General features: G+C 43.1%; 1 protein-coding gene across 1 annotated transcript in view; it reads right to left on the bottom strand.

The window, feature by feature from the left end:
• LOC119185559 (glucose 1-dehydrogenase-like) overlaps positions 1-15764 on the bottom strand; it is a 56985-nt gene that overhangs the window by 41035 nt on the left and 186 nt on the right. The window contains exons 2-4 of the mRNA XM_075890481.1: positions 11952-12091; positions 9957-10049; positions 48-186 (exon numbers count right to left, since the gene is read on the bottom strand). Coding sequence (XP_075746596.1) covers positions 48-186; positions 9957-10049; positions 11952-12091 — 372 coding nt within the window. The remainder of the gene's footprint in view (positions 1-47; positions 187-9956; positions 10050-11951; positions 12092-15764) is intronic.

Genomic DNA, 15764 nt, shown 5'->3' with positions numbered 1-15764 from the left:
ACTAGAGCTAATCTATTGTATTTTTATTAAACAATGTACATACGTACCTTTGCTGTGGCGTAAGTGTGGCATTGCTTTCTGCGTCATCATTAGTTGACCGCGAAAGTTAGTGTCCCAAACTCGATGAAAATTTTCCATCGGTGCATCTTGAATTCTTCCTTGCATGGGAATACCAGCATTATTCACCTGAAATAGAAAGAAGAAAGTTATATTGAGCTACACATTACTGTGGCGAAATTTTTCACTCTCCGCAATGATGATCTCATATTGCGAAGTAGGCCACCCGACTAACACTGACTACCACGATATAGTCAACATTTGGAAGCTAAATGCGTTTTTTTTTCTAAAAGTAGCATTACCTTTCATTATCAAGTTCATAACTTACAAGCGCTAAGCATTTGGCGCAACAGTAGCATAATCAAAAAGTCGTTTACTGACATTGCAGGCACGTGTATATGTGGCTTAGAATGCGCATTCTAAAGCTGGAATACTCTAACTTTTGAATATTTAGAGCCACAAAACTCGTGCAAGTAACAATTACGCTGTTACCTAGCAACAACATAGATGCATATCGTGCAAAAGACATAAAAACTAAGTTTTCACGCTCCACTTTTGCGACATCATTGATCTTCGGTACTCACCGTTCCGTTTTTGGTTCACCATAAGTATGCCACTCGCTTGACAATCATTTTGGAGATGGTATTAGCGCAATGTGGCACCTTGGACCGAACTCATACATGCATGGCTGAGCACGTAATTTTCATTATGTTGCATCGTGTATAGTCGACACACCGCACCACAATTATTCCGTGCGATACCAGTCCTAAATGGCTGCGGAGGAAGCGAAGGCCCTACCAAATGAGCGATTCCCGTTTTTGGCAGTGAGGTGACCTGAGCGCCAAATTTATCGAGGCTAGTACGTTTCCTGAGTTGCATGGGCATGTTTTAGGCACCATAAATTTTCCTATAAGTACAATAGAGGAAGCTCTGGCGCTAGTGTCTACGGGAACTGCATTGCATAGCACTTCATCCAGCATATAGGAATGATAGAAATTTGTCCAATTCTTGTTATCGCGACTTGGTTTTGCTCCGAATGACCTGAATACAATTTGCCGCAAGACGAAGTTCAGCAAACGTTAAGCAGTTACGCTGAATTACCTCACCTGCTCGAATCGGCACGACGCGAAGGTCATAACAATCCGCCCTTTTATTTATAACAAAACCAAATCATAGCAATAAACAAAGCCGAAATCGCGTTCAAATACTATGGGCACGAGAATTAGGCAAGTCGGTGTACTACCCATCATTTCCATGGTAGCTGAATGATCGCAGTGCCAAAGTTCCCTGTAGTGGATTTTAAGAAATACGATAGTACACACGTAACTTATCGCGATAGCACCGCGTCGGATTTGAGTATGGCCCTTGAAGCGCAATAGGTGGGCTCCGCAAGGGACGGCGCTAGTTTCTCTTGATCTGTTGTCGGGATGGTAATTTGACGACTTTGTGGGAAACGGGAAAGCTAGAACGTTCCAACTTATTTCATCTTCAAAATGAATATCTACATTTTCCTGGCAACGTTTTGTGCTGAATTTGATATAATATATTCTTTTCATTCAATTTCTTTATATTTTTTAGCATAAACGAGCGAGATTGTTGACCTCATGAATATTTAGAGGCACTCCGGTGATCCCACTCTGTAGGTACGCGGCTGATGCTTCGTTTTATTGCACTGTGCAATGCACACGCTTACCCGTTTATTTAAATAAGCCACTGAGCAGTCGCATATAGCGCCCACCTTTCATCTTGATATTAAATGCTTCAGCAAGCGCTGTTGATTCACCCAAAAGATTGCAATAATACCTTCCATATCGGCTGAAAAGTGCGCTCGCGTGAACTTTACCATCCGGGAACTTTTTGAACTTCATCGAACTGGCCGAAATTTACTGTACCATAACCAATAGCGACTGTCTGTCTTATTATGCGAATGAAAGTGATCAATATAATATTGCTGTTTTTTTTTCAAAATTGGTACTTGTCACATCGCCCGTTTGAATTTTGTGGCAGTACCCGCATTGGCGATGGCGGCATTCACTGGTGACTCTGATCGGCCCTTTGCCGAGTGCTGTGTCACGCTGCATCATGTCAGTCACAAACAACTATTTCAAGCACCAAAATCCTAGGTGTAAGGATTGATTGTGCAGCCTCTCTATGCCTGCGTACTTAAGTTATTACCACAGAATATGAAGCTGAGTGTGCAAGCGAGAGTGCAAATGTGTGAACTTCCGAACAAGGTGGCGCAGAGTATAGCGCTAAATACAAAGAGTAATTTATTACTGACATCTATGAATCATTCCCTCCCTTTTGTTGAAATCAGAAACTATCAAAATTACGCTGAATAACTAACTATATGTCTGAGCAAATATAACTTAAATAAGAGAAGTGCCAGTGACACACCAATACATAAAGAATTCTAAATTATTTATGTGGGTTCTCGAAACTTTCGTACACTCTAAAAAAAAGGAGCGAGAATGGAGAAACGGGCTCTGTTCCTCCTTCGGCGCAGTGACATCCTCCTTTTCGGGCGCTTTACCCGTCGCGCCCTCTCGCGGCAAAGACCAAAGGAGCAACGTTCCTCCTTCAGCGTTCAAGTTTCTTCTCAATCCCGGGGGTCTTACGCGCGCGCATGCACACGCCAAGCCTAGTCGGCCGCGGCCAGTCGGGAGAGATTGCTTTTGCCTAAGATTGATGTAAGCAATGCAATGCAGGTGTACGTTTTCTTTTGTTTTATTGGTGTAGAATAAAAGCCTCTCTTTTTTTATCGTCAGGCACTCGCACGATGCTCCGCACACTTCCATGTGTGTCTCGTGTTGTTTCATACTACTAATTAGTCGCGAATACAAGGGGATCTGCTTCCCAAGCAGTCTTGCTTTATCGATTACCTTAGAGTGTACAAAAATAATGATTTTTTTTCGGTGTTGACATACTTGGTAAGCCCACGCATTTTTGGTTTCGCACGGCACCAACAGCACTCATGAATTCAACGAGGCGCATAAAGATGCATCACACTTAATTTTTCAACATTCTAGGAAACCTGATACCACTCTACAGTCCATGCGTGAAAGCACGATCATATACAATTGATAGAGATATACATGCCAGGCTGCGGCGGCTGCATTTTTGATGGAGGCGGAAATGTCGTAGGCCAGTGTGGTCAGATTCGGGTGCACGTTAAAGAACCCCAGGTGGTCTATATTTCCGGAGCCCTCCACTACGGCGTCTCTCATCACCATATAGTGGTTTTGGGACGTTAAACCCCACATATCAACCAACTACCGTCATATGTATGTTCTTTGCAGTTAACCGCCATTCGAATACGGCTGCCGTGGGCGGAAGTCGAACCTGTGTCCTCCAGCATAGTCACACTACACCCAATAAGGCTATGCTACTTCGGCAGGTGAAAGCACAATGGGAAACAGGCTGCGAAGTTTGACCGAGCGTTTATTTGCCAGACTAGGTTACAACCATCAGAAACGTTTTAAACATAATCATAACGTAACTTTTGTGAAAAGTAAACCAATGACTTCTGTCAGTTAAACCAAATCCTTAATCGCATGCGTTTTGAATTGCCCATGCCAGCACTGAGAAGTAAGGCGGAATAATGCACGCGTGCAGTATGCCTTTCTCATTTATGATTCTCCTTTGTCCTGAGAAACTCAACACAAAATGCACTTCTAGTAACAGCTGTGCACAGCAAGTAAGTACTAACGCTCACTCACCTTTGTGAAAAGAGTATTCCAAATCCAGAGTAATAACCATACCAGCCACAGCACTAACAACAAAATTGTGGCGCGCACTATGATTGCAATTTGACACGCGAGGCGAATCGCGAGAGGCGTCTGAAGCAGAAATGTATGTAGGCACAACATGCTATAACGTTATAGTAAATTTGCGCACTGCAGCGCTAGTTCCTCCACTCAAGTAATAGAGCTGCCGCGACGCCAACAGCCACTGCTATAGCTCACGAAAAATTACTGTCGGATGCGAGGTCATCGCTTATTTCTCTCGCAAGACCCACGTTGTAACTTAAGTATACACTGCTAGGATGGTCGTTACTGCATCAAAAACATAGTCGTTGAAGGGCTGGCGGTGTACTGTATCCATGGCTAACGGTCACCTTTGTGATAAGCACGTAATAAGAATATAAGAAAACGTTGATTGATTGAATGATTGATTGATTGATTGATTGATTGATTGATATGTGGGGTTTAACGTCCCAAAACCACCATATGATTAAGAAAGACGCCTTAGTGGAGGGCTCCGAAAATTTCGACCACCTGGGGTTCTTTAACGTGCACCCAAATCTGAGCACACGGGCCTACAACATTTCCGCCTCCATCGGAAATGCAGCCGTCGCAGCCGGGGTATATATAAGAAAACGTTAACACGAAACAAAGAAACGAGGTCGACGCGACTACAGAACACCTACCACGACGGAGACTAAGTTTGGTCTGCATGCTGCGCCCTCTTTGTGTAACAAGAAGAAGAATAAAAAAAAAACGTTTCTTCCGAAATGGCTGGCGCGCGGCAACCATTTGCGTTCTCGGAGGCTTCAAGAAAAAAAAATAACTGTGGCAGTGGTTGAGAGATGGCGCACCGTTCGGAATGCCGAGGGCATTTTATGCATGGCTTGGGGGTATTCGCTTTCGTGAAAACCAGATAACCTCTAGTAATTATTGTGTTCATTATTGTTCAACCGTTGATAAACTTCGGATTTTCTAAGCATCAGATACAATATACTGACGTGTGCGCATGTTGTGTTATTGCCACAAAACGTAAAGAAAGGTGTAGGAAAACCTACTTGTAACTTGTGGCACTATGGTCAGTCGAAATTCATCGCAATATAATCTTGTGCGCTTTCGTAGTAGGGTGTGGGTAAACACGTCGAAGTGTGTGCCGCTGTTGTGAATGGTTGATGGTGCTCTTGTTGCGTACCATGTGCGTACTATATGTTAGCGTACTTATTGCGTACTATATGCGTACTATGTGTAGTATGTCTCCTTGTGTACATATGCATTGCATCAGCACATAATAGGCGTTCGGTGGCAGTGAGTAATCCTGAATGGGCTGAGGCGTAAACAATCCGTAAGGGAGCCGTGATAGTGGGGATGACAACGTACGTCGCCGCAGGCGATTTTTCTTTTTTCGTGGTTCAGTTTCTCCAGGTGGCGCCAGCTACCACCTATTTAACGGCTATGACGCTCTCACACCTCCAGCTGCTTATATAACGTTGAAGATCTATCTATCAAAGCTGCACTACTGAGTCGGAATGGCTTCGCTGCGATCGAGTCTACGGTTCGGAGGCACATCTCGTTACCGACAGCCCAGTAAACTCATGGATAACGTAGCTACACTATGTGAATCTGCGAGAAATAAATACAGCAATCCTAGCATGCACTCTTCAGGTGAGGACTCTGCAGTTTCCGTGTCTTTCGGAGTGAACGTCACCTCGCTGACCGAACAGAACCTGCTTGCTCGGCCGAAATTCTGCTCGGCCGAAATTTTGGATCCATGAATAAAACTACTCATGCGTCAGTATAGTGACCTAAATATTTATTTTGTTACTTTAGACTACGAGCTACATAACAAAGAAAGTTTAGTTTATATAGTGCCTTGGGACAAAGCAGAAATTATTTTTTTTAAATATTGCATGTGAGAGGGGAAAACTGCGACAAAAAGGCATCCAATTGCCTTAGAGAGTGTCCTAAATATTTGAACCAATAACTACCATTTATTATATATTACATTTGTTTAGAAGGGCTTGTACAGAGAAGAGAAAATCATAAAGAGCTTCTTGGGTGAAAAACGATATGAAAACCACTGATTGCCGTTCAGGACATGACTCCCCCCATTCGCCCTTCATCGAGGTTCTTCAGTGTTCCCGTGTATGCACTGAAGAGACACGTAGAAAAATGGCAGAATCTCAAACACATCTTGAGATTAGGTTTAAAGTCTTTCCTCCTGTACCCTTGTTGAAAAAAAAAACAAGCGCTAGAAAGTATAAATCTAGCACAGTTTTAGAATCATTGCCTCACAAAGCCCGGTGAACGAAGTTAAAAACTGTGAAACGCCCGAGCAGTTCTGCATCAAAACGCCAAGAATAGGTGAAGAAGATACGTCAAAAGCATCTCTAGCATCCAATTATTGAATAATCTCATGAGGTGCAAGCGTTCAACAACAGACAACATTAGCACAAGGAAAGACTGGTGGTGTTCGCTTTGTAAAGAGTTTCGGAGAAACAAAACACCGTCTTCTGTGTAGATGTAATGCATGGAGTCCAAACACTGGGCTTCTTAATACTGCGTAAGGGCTCACAGAGTGAATTGAAAGTATTTTTACTGCAAAGATTGAAGGAATGAATTTTTTTCACGCTGTCTTGTTATGCTCCACGCAGCGTTTCGTCTTGCCTCGCAGGTTGGAGTAAAATGAGACGTCTGGAGCAGTTTTTTATTTTTTCTTTAATAATGTTTCGAGTGGTGGCAAGATGGCAATATTTATGTAACACATACATTCGACCCAAAAGAAAGTTTATGCTTTGATGCTTATTTGTAAGGAGGGAAATAAAAATAAATATTTACAATTTCAGAACTTTGTTGCTTCTAACCTGACCCCATCCTCTTAATAATTGATATTGTAGCCACAGAAACGTCAAGAGTGTAATAGGAATGTTATGCGTATGAATAATTTGCGGGATACGTGCATAACGAACTTCCGGTGCAGGGTCATGCGGAGCATTCACGTGTTGCAATGACAGATTTAGCTTAGTACAAACCAAGCGCTCGCACCAGAGCTCTCGCTGTGACTTCGAATCTCTCAGTGCTGTCAATAACATCTGGGCCCTCATTCTGGGTTCGCAGTGAAGCTGGCCCCCAGTGCGCATTCACCAACATGGCGCTATATATAGAATTACACGCTCGCAATTACTAAACGTGCATTCTCGTGTTTCGTCGCACGCACTTGCGAGGCTGGTGCGGTTTCATAGATTCCTAACCCATATTACTGAATAATTACAATTTTTTGTGCTTGGCAGGACCCATTTTTCTTTATTGTGGCTACTATACAGGGCAACGTATGCAATGACCACCGTGGCCAGTTCCTGCATATCATCTACAGATGTGGTAAATGACTGTACGAAGACAGGTGACAACGCACCTTGACCTTCATTGCACAACCCCATGGTGCGTTGAATGAATCAAAGCAGGAACTTTAGGTGGATATATATGAAAAGTTAGTACAGGTTTTTTGTATGTTTTGTGTTTCTCATCCATTTTTCGCAGTGGCTGCGAAAGTATCTAAAGACTTTACAGAGATTGGTTTTCATCAGTTTAATGTTTTTGGCCGCCACAAAACAACTGAAAACACACACGAATATGAATATTTAGTCTCGCAGAAAGTCATTGCGAAAGACCATCTCTCGGGGCTTACAAGTCATAACAACTCGGGATAAATTGATCGTACCCTGGGGGGTGTTTCCGTGAACAACACAGTAATGTAGTGCGGCGTGCTGTGGTCGTATCAATATCCTTGGTAACGTCCAAACCAAATGCTTGATCTCTGTGCTTTAAAATGACGCTCAGGAAAATAGCCATTAGTTTTAAACGGGAAATATAGTTACATAGCGAATATAGCTAGGGCAAATGTTGTTGGTCACCTAAAGGTACTATTGGTTCTGAGAGCGTTTTGCTCCGGTCCAGTGGAAAGTGGTTGAACCACACACCTTATTCTTTGTTTTCATTCGTGAATTAAATTATGGCAAATGTGCCACAAAACGTCGGCATCAGGTTACTTCTGCAGCGATCTAATGAATCTCAGAGGAATTAAACTTACGTGGCCAGCAAGAAGTGACGCAGTATCTGGTGGCCGGTACCGTGATAATCTCAAAGGTTGTTATAATTACAGTACCACAATTAGATTTACTGGTTTAAGTCGGACATGAGATCTGCGCCCAAACAATTGCATAGAGGAATTGTGTTGCTTGTATCTGTATCTTACAACGAGCAGCTTGGTTAGGTCGTGCTCTGGAGCCGACTTCTCGTGCCCTTTAGTACCAATCTCATTATTGAATCTGTATTACTAATATTGTTTCTCCAATGTCACTTCTGTACGCGCGAGATAACGCTCACAACGCAATCAACGACTAGGGCTTCTCAGCCAAATACTACAAAAAACAAGAGCTTACCACGATCGTGTATCACAGATATTTCTTCCTACAGGTTCATTAAAGCCGTATGACCGAATAAGGCTCAGTGCACTGAATAACAGTAAAGCGTTTGAGTTTCCTTTTCTCGACGAGAAAATTTCCCATTGAATACGTAGTGCCTTGCTGCGTATGTACAGTCGTTGGTAGCAGTTAACTTCACCGAGCCGAACTCTCACGTGGTTGAGTCAGCGGTTAACACGTAAAACACGTGTTCGGATTGCTGAAGGGTTTTGTTGCACCCGTTCTGGCACCACTGCATTCGATTCAATGCGTGGGGGCAGAAGAACCATTCCTTTGAAGGACGTCCGCTCGTTCCGCCATGCATCTGTGTACATCGGGAGAGGTCCGCGCATGCGCAAAGAACCTCCCCAGGGGCGCACGTCCTTTGCGACTTGGGGGAATGATGGAGACCTGGGCCACAGCTGGAGCGGCACGGAAGGCTAACTTTGCTGTGTGTTGGGCGCAACCCTCGGAGGCAATTGCGGTTTGGAGAGAAATGTTGCCACACCAGCCCAGTTTCATTCAAAGTGTTGAGCGAGAGGAGAATGCTCGTTTCGCCGGGGGAGGACAGGCGTTTAAGTGCCTGGCGGTATCGTTTATTAGGGGAAGCCTGATTGTTGACAAAGAGCACCCCTCGGCGGCGGCAATCTGTTGCTTCAAAAAGCCAACAACGAAGAGCGATCTCGCTTTGAATTTCTGTGCACATGGGGCGAAGGGCAAGTTAACTTGCTCGGAGGTGGTGACATCTTGGCGAGCTGAGGGACTCACGTGTGATGTCGGCGCGCCAGGCCAACTACAAGCAAACAGAAGCAATTTGTAAACAAAAGGCTCTGGGACACTGCTGTAGTTGTTGCACAGTGTTGCTCCAAAGATGTACAGGGCGGGCTCAAAAGTGGGCGGCTACGATGTAGAACCACCGGTCTACACTACCGAAACTACGTAATGGAGTCTCATGCCTCTGCAAATGCTTAAATTGTTCATCAACTTCTATGTTAATTATACGAGTGTATACAGCGGAATTCATTGTATCCGCATGCATTTTGTGTCTGTTTTAGATGTTGTTTCATTTATATTGTTTTGTTGTGAACTATAACGAGAGTGACCTCTAATTCTTAAAATGTGTTATGTAAACTTCTTATGCTATTTATGTTTGAATTTTGTGTTTACAATTTCAGGTTGCTTGAAACCAGTGTATTGAATATATATATTGTTTAAGCTTTGCACTGTCACGAACTGCGGAGGGACAAGGGCCTTTGTCAGGCTGTTCGCCTTTAGCCCTTTGCCCCTGCAGTGAGCTCTGCATCCGGCTTACTGTAAATAAAAATCCTACTACTACTACTACTACTACTAGAACAGCCTTACCTCTTTTTTTAGGTATTACGACCTGATGTACTCATTGATCGAAACAGGTTGAGGGATTCGAACCATACAACGACTGTTTATAAACAAGGTGTATGCGGAATGAAGAGGAGCGCGAGCCGGGAATCGGCCACCGCTGCGCAATAATTTGCGTGTACCTGATCTTATTTAACCTTTGACTTTTGCTTGTAATAAACAGTTTTGGTCTGAAAGTTCGCCTCCCTTGTTGCAAGGTGCCTGCAGACGACCAGAAAGAGGCATTCCAAGTTGCGAGAAACGCCGATCTTTTTTCCAGCCCGAAAGTGCAGATCGTTCAACTGCACGTAGTCATCGAACTCACCAGAATGTCTAACTTTCCGAAGTGCTTCAAAGTCTTCTCGACCACTTTGGCGACGTCGTTCTCCACAGCTATGTCGCCGGGAACGACAAGCACCTGAAGATCAATTCGAAAAAGAAAAAAAAAATACTGAGAAGTCACGTTTCGTGTCGATACATGATAAACGAAACACTTTTCATGAAATAATTTGTTTCGCTGTATGTACGATTGAGGAGGCTTATAATTATTAGTTTCTCTCGAATGATCAAGGGCTGCGTAGATTACTTACAGGTTACACTGCATGTGATGGTGTCGCACATTCCCTGGCATTAACGCTGTGAGCGTGGGCAATTCCGCTTTCACAAGTCTATCAGAAACACTGTACACTGTATAATAATCATGGTGCTGTTGAAACTGCCCTTCAAAATCGCACACGAAACGTTAGGTGCTTTGGGCAAGCCAGGCAAGCAAACGTACCTCGAGGCAAAAGATCAATGTGGCTCAAATGAACAATTAAAGAAGCATGGGCTAAAGTGAAAAGGGACATTCTGGACAGACATTTCGGATTTATTTTGAGGGTGAGTGTACGGCTTATGTTATAAATCCTGTTTGCTTCTTTCGAAGATGTATAGAGGTCAGCCACATTCACGGATTACAATGAGACCTAAAGCTTTCGAATATATTTTTCGCATGATCCCTACCAAGGGGAAAAACCCGTAGGCCCAAAACGTTATGTTAGGGATAAATAATTTTAAAATTGTATTAATCGTTGAGGTACGAAATGAGCTACAGCGTATGCTTTTATGGGCAGAATAGATGCGGTGTTGATTACCGAATAAGCCTTTTTTTCGTGAAACATCAGTGCCACTGAACTGAGTGCACGCTCAATTCATTACTGTTCTCAGTACTTAGGTGGTATTTCGGGCCACCGTGTCTGCGATAGACGAGCCTTCTTGATGAAAGACTTTATTTTTACTTAAACAATAACCGATGGCAGTGTTGTTTGCTTTAATTGTTCTTGTAGATACAGCATGGTTAAATTCATGTTTACCTCCAATTTCTTCGAAGGGACACGCGGTGATAAGTGGTTTATCTCTTCAATACGTATTGATTTGTATGCGTAGTTTCCAGTTGTACACTGCTTAATTTATGTTCCAGTTTTATTTAAAAGCTCGTTACAATGTACCACATTGAATTCTTTTGTCACCGCTCCATCGAAGCCTACAGTAACAAGGTATCTCGAAGTGCAGTCTCTGCTGCAAGCCTACCTTAGAAACGTAATAGCTGCATCTTTCACGAGTACGAAGTAATCGTAATAGTACTTTGTTGAAGACTTCTTTCAAACTTGGCAAACGTTTTTAAGGCTGTTATAAAAATGGTCCTCTAGCTATTCGTAAACTACTTTAATAGTAGTCAAGTCACATTTTATTCGATCTCATGGCTATTTTATTCATATCCGACTAGTTTCTGAACTTCACTATCCGCACATTTGTGATGAACGCCAAAAATCCTCTTCTTTGGCATCTTCTTCTGGCGCCTGTATTTCGTTTGACTACTTCGTCATCAGCGACCTCCCAAGAATTCTTGAAGACAATTTGTTCTTTCGTACGAATGATAACAGTGTTAACACTGTTAGCAGTGCTCCTTAAGCAATGTAGGGTGAAGCATACAGCCTCCACCGCCCCTTCACACATATAAACACTATTCGCACGCCTATGTTGGTGTGGGCGAACCCTTCGAAGCAATTCCATTCTTTATGTCCGTATGAATGCTACTTGGTAGCAGGTATTTTAGAATTCAGGCTAACTCAATGTTATGAGTCTCACGTTTGCTTTTTGCCAAATGAATAATTCAAACCTGAGCAGCTCACTGTCACGTTTCAACGCCAATCTTTCAGGGTTATGCTCACTCTTAGTGGACTGTTGCATCATGCGATCAAGAAACATGTTTACTTAATTTTTTTTTGGGGGGGGGGAGGGATTTTCATTACCTTTGAGTTTGACAACACATGGCACTTGCCTTGTCTCGTGGAACATTCTTGTCGCAGCAAGCTTGGGCCACTCTTTCAAGATTCGCCTGGTTCCGTGCAGTCAGCGACAGCCAGCAGCCGAGAGAGGCAAAATGTACGGCGGTGTTTTCGCCAATGCCTGATGAAGCACCTGCCTCAATAAAACGGACAAAAGGGAAACGAGACGGTTCGCTTGCAATGACAAAATAAGTGTTCAATATGTTCGAAACTGTTAGCATCGCCTAACTTCACGCCCATGAAAATTTATGTATTGCTGTTTTTCTTGAATGTAGGGCCAGTTCGTGCTAAAGGACATTGAAGAGTGACTGATACAAAGAGTAAACAAAAACCAAGAGAACATTTACTAATTTGCACGAGCCGTGAAACGTGCCAAGCACGTGTAGCATCGTTATTATGGCTGCAGACGATGCCTCTTGGGCCTGAAACACAGGCATTTGTTTTTTTTTCTGGCAAGCTTCCTAATATACAGCGCACCAGAGCGATTGGAAGCGCCCGTAAACATTAAATACCAACAGATATGGCGAGGCGTATCTGAGAACTGATCAAGTCTACTCAAACAGCGTTTTTGGTGGCTGGCTCTCTTCTCATGAGTCTGTCTTCGTGTGGCTCAATTCAATATGAATTCTTAGCAACTTACTCAACTTTCTAAACTAAACAGATTCAGATAGATGCTTTCTGTTCCCAGTTGAATGCATCGTTACACTCTCCCCGTTTCTGATGTTTTCTGATATTGGTCTTGAAGGAAGTAGAATACTTACAATAGGTCTAATATGTAATTTTTGCTGTACACTTTCAAATGAATAGAATAATAATGGGTACACAGTAGTAGCAAATCATAGCTTTAGCCTTCGCCAAATACACAAGATAAAAACGAACAAATACATCGAAGGGAAGTGGAAGAAAAAAACACTAGTTGTAGACTAGCCATGCACGCTAACGCATCTAGCCTCTTATTTTTTGACATATCGAGTCACAGCGCCTATCCTTTCATGAGTACTTGTAAGTTTTAAATGAGTTGTCCGAGATAGTCACGTTACTCAATGTCACGGTGGGGGCTGTCTAACGTCTTTTTTTTTCTTTGAATAGCAGTGTTCCTTTTTGTAGCGTCGAGTCTACTGAACAATAAACCGGAGACGCAACCTTCGCTATGCACTAAATTTGGAGAAACAATACTGAGGTACTCAACTTGAGAAAATCACATGTATGGAAGTCGAGAGACAATGAGGACCAAGCGATGCCAACCGTACTTCCGCTTACCTAATTCAAATGAAGAAACAATATATTCACAACACGTTAAGTTACCAGAATGCGTGAAAGCGATTACTTGTAGCACAGTTCGTAAAAAAGTTAAACTATCAGGAATGAGACTTATTGCGAGACATAAAGAGCCCTGACGTGAGATACGCGCTGAATTACGTTTGTGTTCTCAATTGATTCCATCGTTGAACTCTCCCCCACCTCTGATGTTTTCTGATATTGGTCCACGTGGTGGACCAATATTAATTTAGGAATCTATACCAGTTCAGGAATCAGTCCACTTCCTACCAAGCTCAACAAGTTTCGAACTATTTGGTAATACACGCTCTACCATTTCTTGCACGAAAATTGTCTTACACAAAAGACGACAACGACCACGGGCAGGCGCAATCTTCCACCTGAATTGATTCATTCGGAAATTTTTTATCCTTATTCAACTGGTCCTCTGAGCGAAGGTAAATACCTCTTACGTCATTCGTCCTAGCAGCGCAGCTTGCATGCGGAGGCAGAGCTCGTCCACCGTCGAAGCGGCACTCACGCAATGTCACAACCTGAAGTATCGTACGGCGACTTCCGCGGTGTCATCAAGCGGCTGATCACGACAAAGCTTGCTGTCCCATGCAACCTGGCTGCTCAATTGTTGGTATGAAGCCACTGTTTTGTTATTGTCTTGCGTAAAATTATTTTGAGTTAAATCTGATTTCCAGGCCACAACAAACTACGTGGCCAAAAGGCTGACTTGGTAATATGTGGCGCTTTACAACTTCTTCCCCGCCGGGGTGGTCTAGTGGCTAATGTACTTGGTTGCCGACCCGCAGGTCGCCGGATGGAATCCCGGCTGAGGCGGCTCGATTTTTTATGGAGGCGAAAATGCTGTAGGCCCGTGTGCTCAGATTTGGGCGCACGTTAAATAACCCCAGGTGGTCGAAATTTGCGGAGTCCTTCACTACGGCGTTTTTTATATATGTATAGTGGCTTTGGGACGCTAAAATACACGTATCAATAAACAAACAAATAAATAAATAAACAACTTCATAGAAAACAATTCATGGAACGTTTTTCACTCAGATTAGCAGATGGGGTTAATGATTTCAATCACGGGGATTTGAAAAATAAGAAATTACCTTTCTGCGAAATATATTTTAAACTTCAGTGTTTTTGGAAAATGACTTACGTTCATCAAGACTGTGAAGCAAAAGAAAATGGAATGAAACAGCCTTGTTTACTTGAATTCGCCTTATTTCTTAGTTATTGAATTTGTAAAAAACCGCCAGGACTGCACAGTACACGCAGCACAGTCACAGCAAAAGCTGCAAGCGCGACCTTTCAGAAACTTTTTTGAGCACTCTTTGGGCAACTGTTGCAAGCGCACTTGGAAGGTGCTCACTACGTCATTAAATACGTGTAGCAGGGAGGTATTCTTGATCATGATGTTGATGATGACCTATGTCTAAGGTTCACACGCACTCCGGTGTATTGGCCAAGAAACGAATAATTGTAAAGAGGTGATCCCATATGAAGTCCATGTATAGAGAATTCATTATGCCATCCTTCGTCACTTTTCGGAGAAACGTGGGACCCGCTACACACTTTCAAGGAATTATGTGCTATTTTTCACGCTTTGGCTGACAACATCTCTGGCATGGTCTAGTGGTTAGGATACCTGGCTCTCTGTCTGACTGACAACGATGAATCCTGCCTGAAGATGGGTGGGAGCGTTTGACGACGCACTAGTTACGCAATTTCCATTGTGTTACACCTGGTTGTTCTTTTTTGTTCTAAAACGTTTGGTTGGTTGGTGACAACTTTATTGTCGAAAACGTTTTATTACTCATATTGAATCGATTCCCTTCCCGTAATCAAGCCTACCCAAGGCCAGCTTCAAACGGAGTTTGGAGCACCAACGCTGCTCAGTGGTATTACACTGGACTGGCATGCCGTAGACCCCAGTTTGAATTTCTTTGCATACTGGCAGTTTTTATGTACTTAGCTTTTTCTCTTTTCTTGCGCGATAGTGGTTACGGACACTGGCGGTAGCGGCGGCTTACAGCTATGGCACCTTGTTGTGATCGTATATCAGCTCTCGCGGTAAACCCACGTTATTAGCTCGATATTGTCTGGACACACCCTGCACTAACATCAAACTCGTGAAAGTGCTAAATATGGGTGGCGACCAATACATGTCGATACACTAGCAATGTTACCTTTAAACTTCCTCATTACATTATACGCAAATGCAGTGTGACAGCCAAAACACTATTCTTGAGACAATTGTTGGAGGTTAACCTTCTTCGCTAATTATACCACACACCTACTTGATACAATTTCCTCACACTTCTGATTTCATTATTTCACTGAGGAGAGCCAAGTCGACAGATTCAAACAATAGCTAAGTACATCACTAAACCTGTCTGTTACACCATGCACGTATCCAGACTTTTAAAAATACCAGCGTCAATTGCAAGAATCAGCTTCTACAGGAGTTCCTCGAGACTGAGTAGCACAATCCCTAACTGGAGTGGTGCGCAGTTTAGATGATCAATACC

This window comes from Rhipicephalus microplus, chromosome 3 (assembly GCF_043290135.1).
Source record: "Rhipicephalus microplus isolate Deutch F79 chromosome 3, USDA_Rmic, whole genome shotgun sequence".
Lineage (NCBI taxonomy): Eukaryota > Metazoa > Arthropoda > Arachnida > Ixodida > Ixodidae > Rhipicephalus > Rhipicephalus microplus.
Note: the sequence above shows the minus strand (reverse complement) of the source record. Positions and strands in the feature narration are given on the sequence as shown.